Source organism: Monodelphis domestica, chromosome 2 (genome assembly GCF_027887165.1).
Source record: "Monodelphis domestica isolate mMonDom1 chromosome 2, mMonDom1.pri, whole genome shotgun sequence".
Classification (NCBI taxonomy): domain Eukaryota; kingdom Metazoa; phylum Chordata; class Mammalia; order Didelphimorphia; family Didelphidae; genus Monodelphis; species Monodelphis domestica.
Genome location: NC_077228.1, coordinates 492200245 through 492226745, shown reverse-complemented (window position 1 = coordinate 492226745; position 26501 = coordinate 492200245). Strand labels below are relative to the sequence as shown.

Sequence of the window (26501 nt, the reverse complement as noted above, 5' to 3'; positions counted from 1 at the left end):
CAATGTTCTTTCTCAAGCATTCATACAATCGTTTGATTGAAATCCATAGAATCATAGAAACCAGGGGTTAGGAGGAACCTCAGAGTCCAGAAGAACCCTAGAGGACAGTCTGGTCTAGTGAACAGATCTCAGACATTTTGGGCAAGTCGTAGCACCTCACTGGGTCTTAGTTTGCTCAGTCTACAAAATTAGGGAGTTGGACTAAATGATTAATTTCTTCATTTATGGAATAAACTGATCTCCCTTCCAACTCTAGCTCTATGATTCTGCTGTCTCTAAAGTCCTTTATATCTCTAAATCTGTGACTCAAAAGAGGGAAGCTCTGATTATGTGATGAAAATTCAACCAGCCTCTTCTTGCTGACAACCACCCTAGCAAATAATTTTTTAGCTTCTCTCTGATAGACCTGTAGGGATAGAAAATCCTCTGGTCTTTGAAGTATCCCATTTCATTCTTGAACAGCTCTAATGGTTAGGGAGCTTTTTTCTGCCTCCCTGCAATTTCTACCCACTGGTTCTTGTTCTATCCTGGGGGAGCTAAGCAAGAAAATTCAGAACCTTCTTCCACTTGACAGTCCTTCAAATACAGAGACAGAGCACTGAACCTGGAAAGGAAATATTTGAAGAGAATCATTGTCCTCCTAAAATGTTCTGTTTGGGGGTATGCAGTGGATAGACAGTGGTCCTGGAGTCAATCAATCAACCCACATTTATTGAGTCTACTGTATGCCGGGTACTGTGCTAATACAAAAAGGGGTTCATAGACCTGGGTTTTGATCTGGGGGGGATGTCTGGGAAAAAAACACAAATCCATTTGAGTATTTTTACAGGAGAGTGAGATGCTTAAAAAAAACCCTTACCTTCCATCTTGGAATCAATACCCCTTATTGGTTCCAAGACAGAAGAGTAGTAAGATTTAGGCGATTAGGTTTAAGTAACTTGCCCAGAGTCACAGAGCTAGGAAGTGTCTCAGGCCACATTTGAATCCAGGTCCTTCTGCCTCTAAAGAAGGCAGCTTTTAATAGCTCTCCTTATTGGGAAGTTTCTCCTAACATCAATTATTTGCTTTGTAACTACCATTGCTCCTAATTCTGACCTCTTGAGGCTCAACAAGGGGGGCACTTACTGGGGGACTATTGGGTCAATTAAAAAAAAAGTTTGTGCTTCTGATAACAAAGTACCAATGTTACCATAAAATGGTGTAGAGGAGAATTTAGGGAAAGGAATGGGAAATCAGCAGGGCAGATAAGCTCCAAGGCTGGAGTAGGGAGGATGCAATCTTCTCTGTCTCCCTAGATAGGAAATCTTAGAATTACTGTGAAGTCTTCTTAGGCATTCTTCAATTCTTGATTCTGCCTGAAGCAGATAAAGTGATAAACTATAACTTTTTTCTCTCCTGAGGTAGGTATTTTCAGATTTAATTTTAGATCTATCTTTTTAATTGACAGAAAATTCCACACACACAAAAAGAACCTAATGGAGGAGAGAAATTTCACACAATATGGACATGATTCAAACTGTTTAAGTATGAATTAGTATTATGGGGGCTTGAGGTGAGTTGTTGGGTTCAGGACAGGTACTCTTTGAAAGAATGCAAGACTCTATAATTTAACTTAGAAATAAAAAAGAGAAATGTATTAATTTTGTATTCATGTTGAAGTGGCTGGGGGGATAGTGTAGGTGGAATACTGCCTCCTAGAGAAGATGTGTCCTGGGTCTTTTATATCCTTTAGACAACATATGTTCTGTGACCAGGGATGAGGGAATGGAATGAGGTTGGGCAGGAGTGGGAAATGTTTATCACCATACTGGGACTAGAAGGATGTTGTTCTGTCCTGGAGACACAGAGGGTTATCAGTAATAGTTTAGGGGGTAAGTAGATGTCCTAGATTATAGCCCAATGGCGTCAGAGCATAATCAGAAGATGGATCTCTGTGTCTATCTCAAAATCTAGGGGAGAATTCAAGGGGCATATTTCTCTCCAGCATTACAAGACTACTAACTTTAAAAGGCTATCTATTAGCCCTAATATCAATGCATACTGGGGGCAGATGCGTGGCTCAGTGGTTTGAGAACCAGGCCTGGAAACAGGAGGTCCTGGGTTCAAATGTGGCCTTAGACACTTTCCAGCTGGGTGACCCTGGGCAAGTCACTTGACCCCCATTGCCTAGCCCTTACCACTTTTCTGCCTTGGAACCATTGGTTCCAAGATGGAAGGTAAGGGTTATATCTATCTATCTATCTATCTATCTATCTATCTATCTATCTATCTATCTATCTATCCATCCATCTATCTATCTATCTATCTATCTATCTATCTATCTATCTATCTATGTATATATTAATGCACACCCAAAAGCTTAAGACTATGAAAACCTGCCATTGATTGTTAAGTATTATGGGACTTTTACTAGTAATTGTGTCTGATTTCAGAAGAAGGAATCACAAAAGAGCCACTACACAGTGCCAGGAAGCTCAAGGTCAAGGAGAACGATAATCCCTGTGGGACTGATGAGAATCTGCTCCAAGATAGGATTTGGTTGGAGGTTTGAGGAAGTGTATTGACAATTTCCAACAAGTACCTTAGTTTGGCTTTCATTTTGGTCCCACTGGTCCCATTTTGGTCCTGAGAGTGAAGATAAAATCAGACCAGGGAATCATAATTTCCTTTTACTCCATAACCTAGTCTCTTCTCTCTTTTAGTTTGGCAATTTTCTGTAGTCCTGGATGCCAGTGGATAAAGTGCTATATCACGGCAATTGTCCTACAAGCTTGAGGGACATAAATCACTTTAATTGGGCCTTGTTGGTGATTCAAGGACCTGTTACAGGTTTATTCTTTTTTTACTCATAATTTTATGTACCTAATATTTTGATATTTTATTTTTATCCATAATTAATTTTTACTTTTTATTTGGGATTTTTGGGGGGTTATTGGCTTTCTTTTAACAATTGATTCATACACCTCATAATTCAGCCATGTGTCCTGGGGTGATTCTGGTGTTGGTCAACACCATCCTTGGGGCAGATTGAGTAATTATCCTAAAATCCAATGTTTAAAATCTTTTTTGGGGGTACCTGGATCAGTAGAGTCCTAGAATATTTAAGTCTGGAAAGAAGCTAGGGAATGAATCAGTCATGAAGTATTTCTTAAGCACTTACTATGGACTAGCCACTGTGCTAGATGGCAAGGGCACAAAGACATAAATGAAATTTCAAGGAATTCTCATTTGAATGGAGTAAGCATCCTACACACACATACACAGGTATCTTGGAGATGGCCATTATGAAGGGTGATAGAGTCAGTGAGGAGGGAATTGTGGAGTAAAAGTTTGAGTGTGGTCCTTGAAATCTAAATAACCTCAAATGAAACAAAGGCAGCTTCTGTGCACATAGCTTTTTATTTAAAGGAAACCGCAGAGCTCATGACCTGTATCTAATATGATGGAGGACAGACAGTGCTTTGCATTGGCTCTATATCCTTCTAGAAAGAGTCAGGGGCTTATGTAAGTATTACCAGGGTCAGGGTAAGTGAACCTGGGGGAGAAAGTTCCCACAAATCTGGGGCAAGCAGCCTACTATGTGCCCAGAAAACTTAATTATCTCCTAGTACTACTCCTCTCATCGCTTAAAGTCATGGAGATCCTCTACTATTTGGGGGTGATACCCCTCCCCTGTCCCTGTCATCAGTCTATTTGTCTTCAGACTGAAGACAGAGGCAGGAGAGAGGGAAGGGCAGAACCTACAAAGTTGTAAAGTTAAGGCTTCAAAATCCAGTTGGCTCCATTGTTGACACATGGTGGATTAAAAACTAGTTGGGAAGATCTTTCTGGTAGCTCATGTAATCTTGTCATTTGGAGGAAGATGACAAAGGAACCTGCTTGTTGCTGGTGGTCTTGCTTCTAGGGTCGATACTTGCATAGGAAGTGTTGGGGCTTGCTGCAGTAATTTTTATTCCAGGTTAAGAAATCTGCAAGAAATAAAAAAAACTTCTTTTTTTTTATCTGCCTTAAATCCTCTGTCAAGTCCCCTGTAAGGTTAACCAGCATCCCTTGGCCTCTCTTTTCGAGTAAGTTAAGAAACTTGAGAGAATTGACAGAGGTAGTGATTTCTACTATTGAAAGATGAACCCACATTTCATCAAAAGTAGAAAGAAAAATCTCAAAAATATCAGTTCTGCTACTGTATTGATGGCTGGGTGCCAACAGGGTATTGCCTCTTGTCCAATTCAATGGAAGCATGTCACTGTCTTTCTTTCTTGGGAATACCACTGGTCTATGAGAAGAGACACTGAGTTTCAGTCTACAACTACACTTAAATACTGAATGAAATAAAGAATTAATTATGCCTTTACTTATCCTACTCCTTCTTCCCCTTAATAAAAAAAAAGATGGATCATTTTGGTCTCATTAATATGACCTCAATTATTTTTTTAAACCCCATACTATTGAAAGATGATCCACCAAGTAATTTTAGCTATCACAGCTGGGTGGCTCAATGCATTGAGAGCCAGGTCTAAAGACTGGAAGCTCTGTGTTAAAATCTGATCTCAGACACTTCCTAGCATTGTGTTCCTGGGGAAGCCACTTACTTGCCATTGCCTAGCCCTTACTGCTCTGCTTCTTTGGAATAAATACACCATATTGATTCTATAATGGAAGGTAAGGGTTTAAAAAAAAACAAAACAAAAAAATCTATTGCGGTGAGTTCAATGATGATTTGGTTTGGTGGGAAGTGGACAGAAAGGACCCCCAGTTCCTCTTGAAGATATGTCTTTCTGGTCATCACTATGATCTATGGATTCAAAATGGTTCTCCAGGTTTATAGGACATTTGTGGTCCATTAGCATTTTACCCATGCCATTGCTATTCTGCTGTCTAGACAGCTACCACTACCAGTAGGCAAAAACTTGAGAGTATGGGCACGGTCTATGTTTTCAAATTTAAGGGAAGATATGAGGAAAGATGAAATATTTTAGATGCACAGGGAAGATTTGAGTGCTAAGTATTATGGAAAGGGAAGCAGCAGTGGCATGGTGAAATAGAAAGTCTTTTTGTAGTGACAAAGAACTGGAAACTAAGGGGGCACCCATCAATTGGAGGATGACTGAACACATTGTGGTACATAGGAGTAATGGAATGCTATTGCAAAGGAAGAAATGATGAAGGATACAGTTTTAGAGTAATCTGGAAAGACTTTATGAAATAATACAGAGTAAAGTGATCCGAACCAGGAGAATAATTTATAAAACAGTAACAACACTAAAAAGATGGACAACTTTGAAAGACTTAGGAAATCTGATCAATGAAATGACCAATCAGGATTCTAGAAGACTAGTGATGAAATCTGGTACCTTCCTTCTAACAGAAAGGTGATGAATTCGGGTATAGAATGAGACAGATTCATGGATATGGCCAACACAGGAATTTATTTGGTTTAACTATACCTATATGTTACAAGTATTTTCTTTTTTTAGAGGTGGTGGTGGTGGGATGAGTGGGTGAGAAAACAATTGCTTGTCAATTGAAAAAGATTATAATTAAAATGAACTATGACTCTTTAAGGGGGCCCATAGGCAGTGCAGTGGATACAGAATTAGGCCTAGAGTTAGGAGGACCAGAACTCAAATCTGACCTTAGATGCTTACTAGCTGTGTGACCCTGAGCAAGTCACTTAATTAACCCTGTTTACCTCAGTTTCCTCATCTGCCAAATAAGTTGGAGAATGAAATGACAAACCACTCCATTATTTTTGCCAAGAAAACTCCAACTGGGGTCATGGAAAGTCAGACATGATTGAAATGACTGAATATCAATTTGACTCAACAACAAAAGAACATTATGCTTATTGCAGAAGACTTGTATGTGAGTTCTAGCTATTTCTCGAGAATAATTTATTTTATTGAGCTTTAGTTTCCTCACTCCTAAAGCAATGAGATTTTATTTCTTAATGTTCCTTCCATCTCTGTGAGTTGATTCAATCATTTGAATTAATGGATAGAAATTAGAAGGTATATAGAATATTCCTTGGGAATGAGGAAACTCTTACTAATGCATAGGGGCAATTCTCAGCCCTTTATGATCTTAGGAAGTTGCCTAAAGCAGAGGTGTCAAACATGGTCCATGACACTCTCAGGGGCAGCTCAAGCCAGATTAAAATGTAATTGGAAAATATTAAAAAAATAAAAATATAATAAGGACATTTAGAATATAATATAAAACATTTAGAAACATAGTCACTGTGCTATTTCAAGGATAATTCTATGTGAATTAGTGGTTCTTGTTTCCCTTTTGATACAGCTGGTTTAGAGAACTGAGAGGTTCTAAATTTAACCACCAATTCACCAGATTATACAACAAACACATGCCAGAAGCAAAGTTTGGACATTCTTGGCTTTGAGTTTAGCTCTTTATCCACTTCTCATCCAAATCTCACTGAGTTTAAGAGAGGCAATATGATATAATAGGCAAAAAGTTATCTTCTTTTTTAACTTTTAATTTTCTTTCTTCGTAACAACCCCCTCCCCCCTACAGAAAGGCAAGGGCTGGGCAATGGGAGTTTATCGACTTGCTCAATGACACAGCTAACAAATGTCTGCAGCCAGATTTGAACTCAGGAAGATGAGTCTTCCTGATTCCAAGTCCAGTGCTCTATCTACTGTATCACCTAGCTGCCAATACGGAAAGAACTAACACCTGTGAAAAGCTAATAGGGATGATGCTTCAGTACTTACTACTCTGATAAGATATCTCAGCACAGGTCTTATCAGTATGGAAAGATTTGTCAGCCCAGGATCTGAAGAAGAACACACCTCCATCAATCCATTTCCATTTGTTGTTCTACAAGGGAAAAGTCAAATGAAAGAAACATCTACAATTGAATAACCTCCTCCCTTTGTCTTCAAATATTTTGTCCTCCTCTCCCATCTCAAAAGGAAGTGATTTGCATTTTTGCCAAGATTCATCCTTCCCATCTGTATCCTTGAGCCCCATCCTTTCCCTGCCTCCTCAGGGACCTTATTCCATCAATTGATATTTTTTCTTGCATTTCCATCCTCTTTCTCTCTTCTGGCACCTTCTACTTCCTTCCTTCTCAGGTCTTCTTCAGGCAGGCAAATGAAGTGATGGATAGAGTTCTGGGCTTGAGTCATCAAGTACAGAATTCAAATCTAACCTCAGACACTTGTGAAAAAGGGAATTATCCTCCCTTATTTTTCTTCAATTAGTCAGGAACTTGAAGATTCTTTGACATTGATGTGCAAGTATAGACACAGAGACAGAAAATTGATCCCACAGGCACTGCCCCCCCCCCAGGTGGTGCCAGGCAAATTAAGGAACTATGATTGGTTCCTAAGATGTGACATGGAAGAACTAGTAGGTGGAGAAAATAGCTTATAGAAGCATTTTCAGAGGGCTGCACACACTTTCTTGCATTGGTGACACTCTTGCTGGAGAGACTCTCATGGACTTCTGACTGGAGAGTGGACCTGGAGTCTTTGTTGGAGGTTGAACTTCATTTCATCAAAATGCAGTTAGGGTATTTAGCTAAACTTCTCCCTACCTCTTCCCTACATTTCCCTCTCTTTACTATCTCTACTTTGATTAAACTAAATTGTTAAAGCTACTAACACTTATAATTTAATTTAAATTTAAATTATTACAATTTGGCAACATTTAAATTATTATACACTTATGAACTGAGTGACCCTGGGCAAGTAACTTAACCTCATTTGCCTTAGTTTCTTCAACAATAAAATGAGAGTAATAATCGGTCATGGATAGGATATATAAGATAGTATTTGACAAGCACTTTGGAAACCTTAAAGTGTTAGCTATTATTGTCCTAAAAACAAAACCAAGAAACCACCTGACCTTGATCCTATTAATCCCTCAAGTAATTGTCCTAGATTTCTCTTCCTTTTCACTACCCAATTACTTTTAGGAGAATGGTTTACTTTTGCTAACCCTACTTTATTAGATAATTGTTCTCCAAATAGTACCCCGTTTGGCCTTTTATTTTGTATGTCCAACACCATTTCTGGTACAAAGTATAAAAATGCTTATTAATTTACCGATTGTTCTTTCCAAGTTCTTATATTCCAGGCAGAGGAGTTCGTATTTTATTTTAAAAGGAATTGGGAGCCTTAAAAGGTATTTGAGTAGGGGAATGATAATGGGTCAGGTCTAAGTGTCAGGGAAACTATTTTGTCAATTGTGGAAAGGATGAAGAGAGAGTGGTGCAAGAGAGACCAGTTAGGAGGCTACTATAATAGTATAAACTTAGGGTCATAAGGGTTACGGTGGAATACACTAAAGTGGAAGCTGGGTAGGTGGTGGGTAAGGGGAATATATGAGAAATATTATGGAGGTAGAGTCAATAAGGCTCATTAACTGATTGGATGTGGTGGGTGAAGAGTAGAAAAATGTCGAAGATAACATCTCTGTTCCTGACAGAATGTTCTCCATGTTGTCTCCTCATTCTTGATTCAAGCTCTTTCTGTTCTTTCTAGTGTTTGTATTTTCACTACTCTACATAGCATGATGTCCTCATACAGTTGACCTTCTCCGCTCATTAATCAGAAAATGGTGGGTTTAACTTGGGAATTGTTAGTCCCTTCATATGTTTCCTAACTGGTATTTCTTTCATTTCACATCCTACTTATTTTGTTTGACTGGAGTCCTTGTACTTTTTAATTTAACTAAGCCAGTAAATATTTATTAAGCCCCTACAATTTGGGATCCCATATCCCAATTATTACAGAAGCTTGGTGCCCCTTTGGTGGAATATTTTATATTTTCTACCTTCCTTACACTCAAATGTGATCAGGAGCCTGGAAAGTGAAGGCATCTCAAAGGAGAAGATGGGAGAAAAAGAAGGCTGAACTGAACATAAAGTTTACATTAAAAAAATTAAACATCATGGCCAGTTAGGTTGCTCAATGGATTGAGAGCCTGGGTCCTGGGTTCAAATCTAGCCTCAGATATTTCCTATCTGTGTGACCCTGGGCAAGTCACTTAATCCTAATTACCTAGCCCTTATCACTCTTCTGACTTAGAAGTGATACTAAGAAAGACTATAATGGTTTAAAAAATAATAATAAATGCTCCCTAATGGAGAGTCAATTTATTTAAGTGCTTCGTATGTAAGCTTTTGTGGGCATATGTTCATCATGAGGACCTTGACCTCCAAGAGGTCTCTGGACTCAGAAGCATTGTGTCCAATCACCAGTCCTCCTCTGAAGTATTATATAGTATATATATAAATAAGTATTTATATATATGTATATGTGTATGTGTATATATATGCATATGTATATATTATATATAATATGAAATATATAAATGAAGTAGTATATAGAATATATATATGCTGGATTAAAGAACCCTATGCACAGATGTATTTAACTCAAATAATAAATAACTATTAATCACCTATCGTGTATTGGGACCTGTGATTAGCTCTGAGACTACAAAGTCAAAAGAAAAAAAAATCTTTGCTCTCAGAATTTACATTCTGCTCCCAACCTACCCTTCCAACCCCGAATTAAGAGCTTCTCAGACATAAACCAAGTCATCCTGTTCTATGTGAATCATATCTTATTAACAGTGAGCTGGCTAATCAGCTAATGAATTAGGGCTTGTTTTATAGTTTTGCTGATTGTTGGCTCAAGAGGGGAAAATGTTTATAATACAGATTAAATATAACACTACATTATGGGTACTTTTTTTTTCGTTAAGGGCTGATTATTAATTATTTACCAGCACACTCCTGCTTACGTGCCAAGGTAAACTGTGGTAATGTACCTTTTCAGTGGGAAAGCAGGTCAATTCCCAGACAGAAGACTGAAGCCATTCTAAGAAAGCAGTGGAGATTCCTCTCCAAAGATTACCTTTTGGGGGTCGTTGAGGCCAATCCAAACAGGCTGGTTTCGCTGATAGCCCCAGATGTGCTTGGCTATGACTTTGGCTTCCTTTGCATCCAGGATAGAGGCCAGATGGGCCCCATTTCCAAAGGATTGACACTCCAACTGCAAGCAAGGGGGACTTACATCAGTTATCAGTCATCCTTGTAAGCCCAGGATCCCAACCATGGAGGTGAATCTTAGCAGCTCTAACTCCTACAGACCTTCCCTTAGAAAACATAGGCTCTATCAGCATTAACAACAAAAGGCTTTGGGTCTGAGAGAAGATAAAGAAATGCTATCAGAGTGCATGAGCTAAACTACCAGTGGAATAGTGATATTCTCTTAGGACCCCCCCGCCTTGGCAAAGACATGGCACCCAGGCAGAGCCAGCACTCGGGAAGCTGCTCCTTTCCCCCTCTTCCCAGTGTCCAAGGATATTTTTGGTATGCCTCATCCCTCTGTCCAGTCACCCAAAGCAAGCAATTCCTCCGTCAACCCTCCCTTAATGAAGGGGCTCACAGACAGCTTGATTTTGCCATCTGGGCACTCGAACTTAGAAAAGGTTCACCACTGCTGTTTTAGACCATGGTTAAGAGTTACTGGGGAAGGCAATGTAGGCTGCCAAATTCTCATGTACCTTTAAAAAAAGTATGTATCTAAGACAAATATTTGTTTTTCCTTAGTAGTGGTGGAATTTGAACTTGAAATAAAGATCATACCCCCAATTTAAGTTCAGTGAGGGCTGATGTGTAACTCTTATCTGTGTTAAAGCTTTAGAAAACTCTCAAAACACAGGCAGCTGGGTAGCTCAGTGGATTGAGAGCCAGGCCTAGAGACAGGAGATTCTAGGTTCAAATCTGACCTCAGGCAATTCCCAGTTGTGTGACCCTGGGCAAGTCACTTAACCCCCATTGCCTAGCCCTTAACACTCTTCTGCCTTGGAGCCAATACATAGTATTGATTCCAAGATGGAAGGTGAGGGTTTAAAAAAAACAAAACAAAACTCTCAAAACTTTGGGCAATAAACTCACATCCCCTATAATCCTGGAAATCTTTGCATTTTTCCTGGATCTTAGCCCTACAAAGCTATGTGTAGCTATGTCCCTTAGAGCTCAGTGAACAGCTTTGTCTTGGCTAAGTAAAATTTAAATTAATATCCAATTCTCATCAGCAGGAAGTTAAAAAGTAGGTGGTGAGTATTTTTTGGCCATAGGAACCAGGAAGGATGGGAAATTTTCTTTGTGGGCAGGAGAATATTTAAGAATAAAATTCTAAAGAAGGGTGGAGAAACAAAGCTGATGAAAAGATGTTGTTTAAAGTGAATAGTGTGGAAATATCAGGAATAAGTTCAAGTTCAAAAATGTGGTATGACCCTATAAAAATGGTTTAAGTAGTTCAAAAACTCAGAATAAGTCAAGTTGTCAAGAAAAGATTAAAAACAAAAAAGATCTTTTAAAAAAAAGATTTGGAAAAGGTGCCTCAAAGAATGGCTAGGACCATTGGTGTGGATAGGATATTGATAATAGATGTCAGAAATGCTAAATTATTATTTTGCTTCCATTTTCTTTGCAAAGGAGGACTGTCTTTAGCCTGGGAAGGATAAAGTAAGAAAATAGAGAGCACCCCTCTGCTTTTAATGATTCCAAGTCAGTAGATTGAGATGAATTATATACCAAAGCATAGAAAGACTTGATGGATATATTCTCTGAGCCACTGAGTCAACTGTGAAAGATGTCAGAAGGATGGAGACTTGCCTCAGGATAGAAGATGACCAAAATTTGCCCTGATTTTAGAAAAAAAAATGGACTAGAAGGGAATCTGTGAACTGTAGGCCAGTGAGCTTGAGTTCTATTCCTAGCAGAATTGTTAAAGAGACGAATAGTAAATATTATGAAGAGCCAACACAGTTTCCTCAAGAACAAGTTTTGCTGACCATCCCCATTTTCTTTTGTAGAAGCAGTAAATCAAGGGAATATGATGATACAAGTCCCCGGTCCAAAGAATTTCTTTTTCTTTTTAAAATCTTTACTTTCTGTCTTGAAATCATCTGAAGACATCAGCTGGACCTCTGTTTCTGGCTCATCGAGGACTCTGTGAGAAACTGATCTCATCCCCTGATGGATTGACTTTCAGATAATTTAGGACTGAGTTTAGAGTAAGTCAGACAAGGTTTATATAGTGGGTTAAAGAATTTAGATTTCACCTTTTCCCTCCCTTTTCCTTTCCTTCATCCCTTCTATGTTCAAATAAATTCAACATTTATATGTTTTCCCCTCTGTATTATTTTCCCTCCCCCTATCCAAATTATATTTCCTTTTAACAATAGCTAGAAGTGTTTGAGGTCAAATTGGAATCCAGATCCTCCTGACACACACTTAGTCATGTGGTTTTAGTTTTGTTAGGTAATTGGGTTATTTATACTTCTATTTCCTTTTATTCCTCCTACTTCAAATGATTACTACTAATAATTATAAGTTAATTATTTATTATTATATAATTTATCATTATAATAATGACAATATATCAGCACAATAATGATAATAAATTATTATAAGATATGATATATTATTATGAAATTAATTATTATAAATTATAAATAAATAATTATAAAATATAATTCTTGGAGTGTTGGATATTAATTTAAATTCTACAAGGCAGAAAAAACTGGTGTGTTTTTTTTAAGAATAAGTGGAAAGTGCTACTTACACTTGAACTAAAAGTCAACACTACAAATAAATATTAGAGGAAGGCTGACTAGACAGCAGTTTTTCTGAAGAAGTTATGAGAATTTTAGCAAGGTACAAGCATGGCATAGTGCAGCAGTGTGATGTGACAGCCCAAAAAGCTAATGTGAACTTTATCTGTATTGAAAAGCATCATTTCAGAGCTAGACAGTCTTGCTCTATTCTGCCTGGTCTGTCTACATCTTGACTATTTATTGTGTTCAATTCTTGGCACTGGATTTTAAGAAGGACATCGATAAGCTAAAGAAAGTCCAGAGAAAGGCACCCTAGGATGGTAAAGGATTTTGAAGATCATGTCATATAAGAATGAGCTGAAAAAATGGGGGATATTTAGACCAAAGAAGAGAAGACTTGGAGGGTGTTGGTGAAGGCATGAAAGTTGTCTCAAAGTCTTTGAAGGGCTTTTATATGGAAGAACAATTAGATTTATTTAGTGTAGTCTAAGAAGATGAAATTAGAAATAATGGTAACTGGAAATAGCAATGCTGATCTGAACTTAAAGTAAAGAAGGAACCCCAAATCAAGTTTTGCCAAACTGGGTCTTAGGAGCCATTAGTATTCCCCCATAACAGGATGTTTTCAAGCAAAGGCTGGATGACTTCTTGTTGGGTACGCTGCATAGTGAGACCTCTCATTCATTTGATGATCATGCTCCATCTCTGATGAGGTCTCCACTAGTTATGATATTTTCCGATCTTCACTTTCTTTTCCAAACATTTTCCCTCTATCTAACTGTTGAACCATACATAATTAACATTGCTGTTTTCTCTCAAGGTATCTGGGGGATCTGATGCTTGAGTCAAACTGGTTGGAGCTATCCCAAATGGCCTTGGAAAAGCTGGCTTTGAATGACATGAATTTCTTACCTCAGCATCGGACCAACTTTGAAGTTTTCGAAAATATCCATAACAATTGGATCTGTAGTAAAACCATCCTGTGCTGCAGCTGGGTCTCATGATAATATCTTCATATGAACAAAAGAGAGTCATTAATCATTATGAAAGTAAGGAATGGAAGCTAGATTCTCTTGTTCCTTTCTGATTATCCCTCCCCATTCCTATTCTACTTTTGGACAGCTCTAAGCACTGGACTTGGAATCAAGAAGACTCATTTTCATGAGTTCAAATCTAGCTTCAGATACTCACCAGTTATACAACCCTGGGCACCTCACTTCACCCTTTTTGCCTCAGTTTCCTCATCTGTCAAATGAGCTGGAGAGGAAATGGCAAACTACTCCAGTGTAAACCCCAAATGGGGTCACAGAGAATAGGACAGAAATGAAAATGACTAAACAGCAAAAAATTCTCATATGCATAATTACATTGAAATGTGAGTTTCCTTCTCTAACTTCTACTCATTGCTTTTGGCTATTCACTTTAAGATCAATGCTAAGTTAATTTATGATCTTCTTTGGCTGCCATGTTGACTCATACTGAGGTTTAAGCTTCTTAAAAGATCTAAAAGATAATAAAGTACAAGTATTATACCCATTTTACATTTTGGAAAACTAAGAGTTGGGGAGAGGAAGTGACTTACCCAAGGTCACTCATGTTAAAGCAGAATTAGGACTTAAACTAAGACAGACTCCAAATCCTGTGCTCTTTCTATTATATAATGACACCCCTTTGCCATCTATCCATAATCTGCTTGAAATAATTTATGATCCCTATGATATTTTTCTTTGGAAGTTGTGCTGAAATAATAATTTTCCACCACTGACCACATAAGGCCACAGTCCTGGGGCTAAGGTTCTGGGTACAGTTTAAGAGCTTCTCTTCTTTGGCTCATTGTACTTCTGAAATTGCTGTATAAACACTAAGTTGTCATACAAATGAGAATTATTAATTGCATAGTCTAATCTTAAATGAAGGAAAGATTTACATGCAATCATGCAATGCACAATGAGCAGAATCAAAACACGCACTCAACAAAGGTAAAGAAATTTCAGACATATTGGGGGAGAGGAATTACAAAAAAACAAACAATTTTCTGTTATTTTGGTTTTCCTTTGTTAAATACTCAAATTTCTACATGTAATTCCATCTTTTGTTTTGAACTTTTGCTTTTGCTGATGGTTATAAAGTTTATAATAAAGTCATCTAAACATTTAGTTCCTTGGATACAGTTATAGAATTATGTTCTCTTAGATTCAGGAAATAATTCTCTATAATTCTTCCTTCATGTTAGTCTTGACTTTAATCCTCGATTCCTGATATGTGGAAATGGAAGACCAGGTGATTAAAAAGTCAAAGCTCTACAGGTTGCTAAATCTGGAGATGAGAAGGGTGCTTAACATAAGGAGGATCAAGCCTCACCAATTTGACACAATAAATTACTATTGTTTTATTTAATCCACCAGGTAAAGAAAACATAGTTGGATGAAAATTTTCATTTTAAAGCAAATATTACAATATTCCTATATCAATTGATGCATCTGGTCCTTGCAGTCTTAACAGGTTTTCAAGTATGAGTGGGTCATTTTAGAGCTTTTAAGGTGTATGTGAGCATGCAGTTTTATAAAAATATAGCCTATAAATGAATCTGTATTTTAATAAGAAAAAATTTGTTTGAGGTTGATGAAGAATTTCTTTTGACAACCCAGCTAAGTGAACTGATGCTAAGAGAGCCATTTATTGCTATTCTTAGAGCACTCTAAAAACTACTAAAAAAGAAATCATTGCTTCACTCAGCATCCCTAGCATAATAGTTTTAATGCTCCTTTGGAGTCTTAGGGTCCTGCGTGTGGTCCTCCATAGACAAAAAGGTTAGGTGGAGTCATTCTTCTTGATCCCCCCTCATTCCCAGACAGAACATATAGAAACTCTAAAATGGATATAAGGTCTTAATGTTCAAAGTAGATTCAATATTTACTAAGTTTGGAAGGTCAGGGCAGTCCTATCTGAAAAGGAATTCATTCTCTCCAGTCAGATGTACCCTGCCAAATATTTGCTTACAATCCACAGCTGGACCAGATCAAGGACTCATGTTCTAATACTGCCCAAGCTGGGCAAGGAGGGTCCTGAGTATCTTTTGGGGGGTATGATTGACCCAAGAACAGTCTGATCCCTGAAGACGAATCCTTTGGTATTTTCTCAGATTCTTTCTTCTTGGCTCTATCTCTCTCTCTTTTTCATTGTTTAATATGAGTTTCTACCATGGATAGTTTGGGGGAGATCTGGAATGTCAGTTCCTTGTATTGCCCCTTCTTTCCAGGCTCTCCCTCTCCCACCTTATGGTGTTGCCTCATTTACCTTGCACCCCCTAAAATTGTAGAGATCTGTTAGCTCCTGGATATTCCTGCTTATGGATAGGAACAGTGATGAAAGAACAAATGGGATGCCAAAAGAAATGACTAGTTAATTCAATACAAATAGATACCAGTAGCTCTGCAAAAGAATTCTTTTTTGCTTGCTGACTTTTGCTAGGCACCTGAGGGTCCAAGAAACGCAAAAGACAGCTTTTGATCTACGTTTCTCTAGCAATAATCGTGGTTACCCTCTTGGCGCTTCTTTTTCACTTTTAAAACCAGAAAAAGCAAAAATAGGAGTAAGAGGGAGAAGGAACAGAGACAGATTCTGGACTAATTTTTAAAAATCTAGATTTAAAAAAATGGGTTGCCTTTGGGGCTGGTGAGTTACCTGTTACTGGAGGTCTTTAAACAGAAGCTGGATGACTTCTAACAAGACATCCCCATGCTAGAAAGGGTTAGACTCAATTGCCTCTGAGGTACCTTCCAACTCTGATGGTCTAGGAGGGATCACTTAGAGTGTAAGTAACTTGAGAGCAGAGACTGTCTTTCTTTCTACTTGTATTTATATTGACAGGGCTTAGCACCAGCCTGGCACATAATCAGTGCTAATAAATGCTTGTTGACTTGATTATAAGGATATAGACATATACATAAACATATACATATATGTATAAATATACACATATTCACACATGCATATATATTCATATGTATACATACAGGTTCAAGTATTGCCACTGACTCATATTTGGACAAGTCATTTAACTTTTCAGTGCTCTAGGCAAAGTTATGGGTATAAATTATAGTGAAAGTGTAAGTACATCCATAAAGGAAATTTCTTCATCTGGACAAATCTCTATATTGGTGAAATCCCAGGTTCATTTCTCATTCTGCACATGGCTTTTCCTTTTTTTTTTTTAAACTCTTAGTTTCTGTCTTACCCTCAATTCTAAGACAGAAGAGTGGCAAGGTCTAGGAAACTGAGGTTAAGTGACTTGCTTAGCATCACACAGGAAGTATCTAAGAACAGATTTGAACCCAAGTCCTCCTGTCTCCAGGTCTGACTCTTTATCCACTGTGCTACCTAGCTGCCCCTTGCAGGGTACAACAAAGGTAAGGGAATTTCAGACAGATGAGGGGAAATCACAAAATAAAATAACATTCTGTTACTATTTTAGTTCTACTTTATTAAAACATTCAAGTTTCTACACATAATTCTACCTTTTATTTTGATATAAAATTATTATTAAGGGTTTTTAAAGCCTTTTACAGCCTCATCTTTTCCTACTTTTCTGATCTTATACTTGACTCCTTTCCATGTACACTGTAATCCAGACACATTGGCTTTCTTGAAGTTTCTTGCAACTCTCTCTCTCTCTCTCTCTCTCTCTCTCTCTCTCTCTCTCTCTCTCTCTCTCTCTCTCTCTCTCTCTCTTCTCTCTCTCTCTCTCTCTCTCTCTCTCTCTCTCTCTCTCTCTCTCTCTCTCTCTCTCTCTCTCTCTTTCTTCTGTCTCTGTTTTCTCTGTCTCTCTATTTCTCCATCATTGTCTCTATCTCTGACTCTCTCATACCATGTCTTTCCACTGATTGTTCCTTATACACAAAATTAAATAATTTTCTAATGTCATTTTAGTTCTACTTTGCTAAAATATTCAAGTTTCTACACTTTGGGCTTCTTGAGGGTCACTTTGAGGGAGGACTTTACTTTTGAAGCTGTCAATAGTTTATATTTGGTCAGATACAACTCACCTGCTTCGATGCCTGTGACTATGGCACAGCTCAGGAGCAGGAGCAGCCAGGAGTTTTTGGAAGCCATTTTCTTCTTTCTTTCCTAGGAATCCTCAATCACAGGCTCTTATTTTATCCTTGAAGCTTCTGAATAGCCCTGGATCTGCAAAATAAGCATTTTTGCAGAGATGTGAAGGAGCCAATTTCTTTTTATGATTTTTCCGACCTCCAAAGGCAAAGAAGGTCATTTTTTATATTTTCCTGCTGAGCTAGAGAATATCTAGTCCTGAAGAATAGCAATTTTCCATTTAAAATTCCTTCATTTCTTCATTCATTCATCCATCCAGTCTTCATTCATTCATTGTACATTTCCTGTGAGCCCCCTAAAGGCAAAGCATCATGCTAGTAACTGAAGTGGACAGGTGCAGGAGGTAGATACCAGGATAAATAATATCTGAATTTTGTTTTTAAGGAGCTCACAGTCTAGGAGGGGAGATAAGACATGCAAGGCAAACTGTATGCTTAATAGAATTTAAATGCAGAGCAGCTACCTTATGGATTGTAAGAGGTACTGGTGGTGGTGATGGTGGATTCCCCTTTAGTGAAGGCTTTTCATGCAAAATTGGGTGGCCAATTGATGGGAAAGCTGGTGAGGGAACTCCTGTTCAGACACAGGTTAAGACTAAATGGCCTTTGAGATTCCCTTCCATTTGGAAGATGCCATGGTCCTGAGAGATACAAACTGAATTCTTTCAGCATTCAGTAGAAGAATTTAAGATTGGATAGAAGAGATGGAATGAAGGAAATACCATTTCACCTGGGTCTTATAGGACAGTAGAATTTTAATAAACAGAAATGATTAGAGAATGGCATGTTAGGTTATATTGGACATTGATGCCAGGTGAGGGAGTTTGGATTTTTTTCAACAGAACATAAGGAACCATTGGAGCACTTGAGCAGAAGAGAGATAGAAGGTGAAATGTGCATTCAAAAGGTGATCGATTGGAGGGGATGCTTCAGAGAATACAGTGTCAGAAACATGCCCATCTAAGCAGTAAGAGTAGAAAGGTTCAACAGATTTTACAGTGATAGAATGAATAGGTCTTGACTGTTCATTAGGCAGAGGTGATGTGGAGAGGAAGGTCATAAGTAAGAACAAGATAATGTTGCATTTCCTGAGTGATGTTACAGACATTTGGCCCCTCAGCATTAGTGACACAATTAGAGACCAAACTCTGGGTTGTATAAATAAATCCTTGGGTGTTGCTAGTCGTAGGCTCTTTTTCTTCTCCATGACAGATGGCCACTCTCTGAGCAGTCTTACAATGACCAATAGGGGGAGTGTAAAACAAATCAATGGGCAATGAATTTCCCAGAACTCAGAACTGCTTCAAAATGAATCATAGCATGTCAGAGTAAGATGGATCTTAGAGATCATCTAAATCAATCCCATCATTTTATTGCTAAAGGAAATAAGGCCCACACAAGTTGAATGACTTGGCCAGTGCCATAGAGCTAGTTAGGGAGACTAGATCTCCTGATTCCTGGGTTTGTGTTCTTTCTACATCTTATTGATGAGCTGAGCTCTCATTTTCACTTCTGGAAAAGAAGCACTTAGGAACATCTCCTCACACCAGCTTACAAAGTAGTCCCCCTTGGGGGACAGCTACTCCAAATTCAAGACACTTGAGTCCCTATTCCATATCCCATAAAACCCCTTTCAGGGTGTTTAACTATTAATAGCCAGCCAAAGAACACATTTATTTAAAAGCTAAAGCACTTAAGAAATGTTATAATAACAGGAGTGGCAATAAAATACCCCCCCTAATGCTTGGGCCTATAATATATCTCTCCTATAACTGTGCACAATTCCAATGGGACACACTTGGGCCACATATGTGGAAAGGCACACATGCAAAAGCACTAGTGTAATTGGGCACATGTAGAGGGGTAACCCTTGTACTGCAACCTAGTGACACCTCTGTATTTCAGTACTGGTATTTTTTTCTAGCAATATCACTTGGTTCCCATTAAACCTGCTTCTTGATGGTCTTATATAGTTTCTGTCCAATTCTGAATGGCTAGATGTATAGTCTCTATTACTGCTCTGCAAGAGGCTACTTTGATGGACACAGTCTTGGTTGAACACAGCTTGCTTCCTCAACCCTGCTGAAATCCTGGGCTATCCCTTCCTCAAGGAAAGAATGAATATTGATATACTCTTTTAGCTTAATACAAATAGGCCTTTTCTAATTATAATTCATTTAGAAAAAGCAATAAACTCTTGCTTAAGACTAAAAAAAAATCCCCCTTTGGGTTCTCTTGTCTTGTTTCCTCTGAGTCTTGACTATGAAGATTCTCATTTTGACAGCAAGAGATTTTCAATCATATGTACAAAGAGAAGAGTTTTCCCTAATAGCTTCCAATAATCTTTTCTTTCTGTTCTCTGGGCATGGGGGGTTTCCATGGGCAACCCCATTCCAACTCTTTATAAGCATTTCAAATACCTCCCAATTTTAATCTCTGAAGATTAGACTATAAATCAAATAATGAATTTTCCCCTGTAACTCCAAAAGAGCTCTGGAGTTTAGGATTTCCCAAACTCTGAGTCCCTTCCATTCTCTCTTGGTGATTAGTGAGTAAGGTGAAAAAGTACAGTGGCAATGCCAAGACAAAGAAGATGTGGCCTGAGTACTTGAGATCAGCCAAGGTATCCATCCATTTCCTGGAATTGCTGGAATAGTTTGCTTTTTGTATAACCAGAGAGCTGGAGAAGTGAAATAAAAATCCTTCCTAGATGGATGAGAGATGATAAACCTCACCTAGGACCTCCTCAGGGCAATTATAAAAACCAAGTTTATCGAAGGTAGGGAAATGATAAAGTCCTAAATCTATACAGCTATAGTTCCTCCCATCAATCTATGCTCCCTCTCAAGGGGTTTGCTCTTCTGATCTTCTCAAGCCCTTCCTATAGCTCCCTGTTCTTATCTAAGACCCCTAAAACTATCTGACTATAAACTAACCTAATTAATATGTATTATCAAAAGGACAAAAAGGAAGGACTTTCAGTTATATTTGAGCCCTTACCTAAAGCCTGGGGTTGGCTTCAGTAGGTAACCCAGAGTCCCAAGTGACAATCCTTTGGGATTACTTTAGCCAAGTGGATTTCTGGCAGATGGATCACAGGCAGATGGTCTCTGTACTTCATGGGGAAAGCTCCAAGGCAAACCAAGCAATCACTAACCTCTCCATGAGATTAGGATTGCCAAGGGAAAATTGCCAGAGCAAAGACCTTCTTTCAGATCAGTCAAAATAGGAGTGACAGTTGAAACTTTCAAACCCCAGAATCTTTCCCCCCAGGGCTTGTATCCAAATTCTCCTCTTTTTCTCTTAAAGCTAATCTATTACTTCCTATAGAAGGGAGAATAAAAGGAAATAGATGTAGGGATGCAATCCTAGGTTCTGATTAATTCATGGAAAAGCTAAGAGTTAATGTCAAGTAATATGGTCTTGAGTCTAGCTTGGAATTAGAAATGTTAGTGTGATAATTTAGTGCTAGTGGATGACACAAAGTTGGGGAGCTAGGCCTGAAAAAAAAACAGAGTTGGTATCCCCAAAAGATCTTTAGAAGTGAGAAAAATGAACTAAATCCAGTAATTTAATAGGGATAGATGTGAAGTCTTACATTTAGGTTAAAAAAATTCATCTTTACAAATTCTAACTCATGACAGAGAGTTCACAAGTATAACTCACTATGCAGAGATTTTAGTAGATTATAAATTCAGTAACACAACAATAAAAATAGTTTGTTTTGTTTTGTTTTATTTTTGAAATCTTGGATTGTAATGGATTAGACTAGGCTTGACTTGTGATTTCAATGATATCAGGAATTCCCAAAGAGGAAATTCCTTCTATCAATACTGATCAGCACCTTTTCTATAATCCATAGTCTTAGACAGTCCTTCCAGAACCTCCATTTAAAAAGGGTACCCAGTCCATCCATTTCTTCACTTCCCACCTAGCTGCATTCTTCTTGCTCATGCTTCAACACTGGGTTCCTTTCCTTCCCTTCCTGTCCTTCCACTTTCAGCTTCCTTTTTCTGTGATGTTTTTTTCTGAAATTAGATTGTTTACTTATGGATTATATTTGGATTCTCTTTTGTATCCCTAGCACTTAGCATAGTGACTGGCAAAAAGGGGGTGCTTAATGTTTATTGACTGACTATACCATACTGTTCACTTCTGACTCCTTAATCTGTGTGTCCCTCAAGGTTCCATCCTGGAACTTTTCTCAATTATTCCATTAGCTATTTCCTTGGATTCTTTAATGGGTGGCTTTAATTATCATCTCTATAGATGTAACTCTCTAATCTATATTACCACCCCCTAATTTGTTTTATAAAGTTCTACATTGGTTATTGTATTAGAAGTTCAAACTCAACTTGGCCACAACAAAATTGATAATCTTTCCCTCCAAATTAGTTCCCCCTCCAAATTTTGTTATTTCTGTTGAGGATACTACTATCTTTTAAAATTAGATTTATAATCTCACATTCACCCTTGACGCCTCCCTTTCTCTTATCCCTTATAGTCAGTCAGTTGCTAGTTTTGCTCAAGTGATCTCTCATACCTGTAAGATACCATGTCCTCAAGTCTTTCTCTCTCTGAAAATCCCTATCTTGTTTCATTGCTCAGATCAGATGTCAACTTCTCCAGAAATAATTTGACATTTATTTTCTATACCAGGCACTGATCCACTCTTACCCTCAAAATGCTCTTTTTCCTCAAATTACTTCTTACTATTGATTTTTGCCTATGTTATGTCATCCCCAAAATATACAGACTCCTTGAAGACCCGAATTATTTTATATTTGCCATTGTAACCCCAGTGCCTAGCTCCTTAATAATTATTTGTTGAATTGAATTGATATGAAACTCAGGTCCATTGCCATTAGCAGACATTGATCCTTTTAATGGGGAAAATGAAAGGTTTTCTGAAAATGTGAAGGACCTCATAGGAAAAGAGAGGATGACAACAAAATATCACTTTGGTATAATTGGGGAAGGGATTCATTATTCAAGTGCCTAGGATTGAGCCCTGGATTATAGTGGAATTCTAGTGGAATACCACATCCCATAGAATACTGTAATCTGCATTCTTTCAACTTGGGAGATAAATTAGTGCTTAGAGAAGCTCTAGGTTATTACTCTCAGTTATAACCAGAGCAGTTTGAGAAAAATCTCCTTGCACTGAATTTCAGGCTATGTAGAACATCACCCACACAGTCGCCACAAAGAGGAGGCTCTATTCAAATACAGAAACAAAGCTGTCCACTCTAGAAAATAACCTTTTAGGTAGCAGGCTAACGTCAGAATATATGAGCAGGTGCTTGAATCAGATATTGCACAAAGAGAGCAGCTATCACTCTCATGGTGCATGGGTATTACCTGTGTGGCATCCAAGGCTCTGCAGGATCTCTCCTTGGTGGTCTCTTGAATCTGGAAAGTGTGTGTAATTCACTGACTCTTAAATGTGTTCAGCTCCATGTCTGATCATTATTGTTTTACTCAGAAAGCAATAAACTATTTGTACTTAACTCATAAAAATCTTATCTATTTTTTGAGTATCCTGGGGGAAGATTGATGATTAATTTATATAAGCCTTGTCTTCCTCAGAGGAAGAGCCATTCCCACTTTGTAAACAAAGCTGTATTTGACACTCTTGACACAAAGGGTATTCTTGTAAATGTCTAAAAAGTAGCTTTGTGAAGGAAAAAGAAGCATTAGGACACACTTTCAAGTTTAATCTTTATTATTAACACTGTCTAAATAATTAATGGAACAATAAATCAAGCCCTGATTTGTAATTTGCTGATTTCAGAGGCATAAATGCTCACATTGAAAATTTAACAACCGTGTGCTGACCATTTGGAGTTGGCTCCAACACATTCCAGGTGGAGTCTCAGAACTGTGGAGGCAAAGTATCTTTCTATGCTCTTAAGTCTGTCTCCCTCCCCCAAACTATTATAAATCCATTCTCTTGTTTCTGGTTTCTTATTTCTCTTCTTCTTCCTTACTCTGTCTTTCCTTTCCCCTTTTCTCTATAATGAGACCCATCAGAACTCTGAAATATTATGCTGTCCCCCACTTTGAGAGAAAGACCTTCGACTGACTGTGTCCCTGTTTCTTCATTGTCTCCCCTCAATAATCCTCAATGATTCCCTATTACCTTCAGAGTCAGCTATAAAATTCTGTTTCCTACTTTCCATCTTAGAATAACATTTATATATTGGTTCCAAGGCAGAAGAGCAGTAAGGGCTGGTCAATGGGGGTTAAGTGAGTTGCCCAGGGTCACATAGGTAGTATCTGAGGCCATATTTGAACCCAGTACATCCCATCTCTAGGACTGGCTCTTAATCCACTGAGCGCCCTACCTGCCTCCCTTCTGCTTGACTTTTAAGATGTTTCATGGCCTGGCCCCTTTCTTCTGACAATTTGCTTTCTATAGACTCAAAGATCCGGTGACACCAGCCCTCTTGCTTTTCCTCACATAATCCATATATTAATTTAGTACTTTTTTACTGACTGTCTGCCATGCTTGAAATTCCCTCCCTCTTCAACTCTGCCCTCTGAACCTCTCTACTCTCCTTGAAGTCTTGACTCAAGCCTTACTTTCTGTAAGGAGCCAATTCTTCTTCCCCTGCACCCCAGTACCTTCTGCTGTGATTACTTCCTATTCATGCCATATATAATTTGCATGTACTTAGTTGTTGTATATTGTCTCACCCATTCCAGTTTGAAGTTAAGACCATGTTTTTTAGTTTCTTTGTATTTCTAGCTCTTAGCACAACTATCATGGAGGCAGATAAATGACCCAGTGACTAGGGTACTCAGCTTGGAGAGTCAGGAAGACCTGAGTTTGAATTTGATCTTAGACACTTACCAGCTATTGATCTTGATTAAAACACAACCTCTATCTACCTCAATAAAAGAAGGATAATAATATCACAGGACTGTTGTGAAGATCAAATGAAATGTATTTGTAAAGCATTTACTGGCACATAGTAGGTACTTAATAACTATATATTATAAATATGCTTATTTCTTTCCCCTACTAAGTGTTTAACCAATAATTGTCGATTGATCAAGTTCTGGCTTTCCTTCCTTGGGCCAATATGGAAGGTTCTTGGAGACATCATATATATATATTATATTTAATATATATGTACATATATACATATAAAGATATTTAAGTTTAATAGTATGAAAATAAAGATTAATAATAAGGAAACCTTAGCACTAACCAGGAACTGTCTCCACCTAACTGCTACATCCACCTCAACAGTGGATTCTTCGGTTCTTCCGGCTATACTAAAACTACATTGATGCTTACTAAAAACCCAAAACACTATCTGACTATAAATCTGCCTAAAATCTTTATTCACTTAATTCTCTAAGTACATATGAATTCAGTCGGCCAAGATAGTAGCTGCTAAATGACAATCTGGCCACCCTGGTATGGCCCAGAGACCAGACAAACAGCTTCAATCTTTCTCCTTCTCCAAAACTGTTATCCAGCAGAGTAGATCTACCAGCTTCTTCTTAGATGTGAAATCTCTCAATCAGGAAAGTAGGAAACCTCTTCAGATCAGATTCACAGTTCTCTTTTCTTTTTCACCAGCCAAGAGTAAAGTCACAGATGTCTGTCTCCAACAGCAGGCAGAGAAAGTAATGTTTTATTGTATTTCCCCCCGCCCCCATCAGTTACATGTAGAAACAATTTTAAACATTTTTTCTGGAAATTTGCAATTCAAATTCTTTCCTTCCTGAGACAACAAGAAATCCGATATAAATTACAGGTGCTTCATGTAATACATATTTTCATATTTGTGAAAGGAGACACATATCACATGAACAAGAAAAAACTCATGAAGGGAATAAAGTAAAAAACAACATGCTTCAATTGATTCCACCCATTCCTTCTATGGTGATGGATGGCATTTTTTGTCATGGGTCCTTTGGGATTGCCTTGGATCCTTGCATAATTGATAATAGTTGTTATTCATGGTTGATCATTGAACAATATTGTTGTTATTATGTATGACAATTAAGGAGCAAATTATTAGGCCATTAAAATCTCTACTTATAATGAGAAAATTCGAGGAGACTTTCTCCATTTCCACTAAGACATTGGAAGGAAAAGATAATCCTCTCCCACATAGTTTCCAGATTTGATGCCATATAAAGTTGGACTAGAAGATCTCTTAGTGATTTTGTGAATCATCCTCCCAAGATATGAAGCCTTCTCTGAATTCCACCTGTTCTGAATTTGTACTTCCTCCAGACCTTCCTGGGTCTTTGCTATTTATTAAACCTGTGATTCAGAGAAGAGAGATAGCTAGACTAAATAAATAGGAAAACCACCCTGTTTGCTGATATCAAACTGTTTTCAAAGAAACTATTAGATATTTGCAAAGCTCTTTAATAATCTAAATTATCTGATTCCTTGGGAGTGCCTCTTTTATAGGCAGAAAACTCAATGGATGATGATTATTCACAACCTTCGACTAAACTACTTTCCATTTTTATTATTGAAAAAATATTTCCATTTTGCCATCTTAATATTTTTTTTCTGTCCCTTTGGTTATTTTCTTTCTTTTTGTCATTCCATTACCTCTTTCTTCTTCACCTAGATCTTTCCAGGTTATAGCACAAGAATGCCTGATTGTCCTGTTTACTCTTCTGGGCCAGTCCATATTAGTGGGCCAGTCCATATTAGTTGTATGACCACAGATATCTTGTTTAACTCCTCTTACGTCATTCATCTATAAAATGGGGATAATACCATTGCGCTATCTATCTCATAGTTTTGTTGGG

The 26501-nt window shown here is 37.9% G+C and overlaps 1 protein-coding gene across 1 annotated transcript; it reads right to left on the bottom strand.

Moving 5' to 3' along the window:
• Nucleotides 1-3241: 3241 nt before the first annotated feature.
• On the bottom strand, nt 3242-23118 carry REG4 (regenerating family member 4). The gene is made up of 6 exons (XM_001363001.3): nt 23073-23118; nt 17646-17787; nt 13513-13610; nt 9888-10025; nt 6732-6837; nt 3242-3968 (listed from the first exon to the last, which is right to left on the bottom strand). Exons 2-6 carry the CDS (start codon nt 17710-17712, stop codon nt 3901-3903), a joined length of 477 nt encoding a protein of 158 aa, XP_001363038.1. The 5' UTR covers nt 17713-17787; nt 23073-23118; the 3' UTR covers nt 3242-3900.
• Between the last annotated feature and the right edge of the window lie 3383 nt (nt 23119-26501).

Coding starts and splice junctions, on each gene's coding strand:
- REG4 (XM_001363001.3), bottom strand. CDS start 17,712: ATGGCTTCCAAAAACTCCTGGCTGCTCCTGCTCCTGAGCTGTGCCATA. Junction 6,838..9,887: donor GCCTCAACGACCCCCAAAAG/GTAATCTTTGGA, acceptor TTTCCCTTGTAG/AACAACAAATGGAAATGGAT. Junction 3,969..6,731: donor TGAGATATCTTATCAGAGTA/GTAAGTACTGAA, acceptor TATTTCTTGCAG/ATTTCTTAACCTGGAATAAA.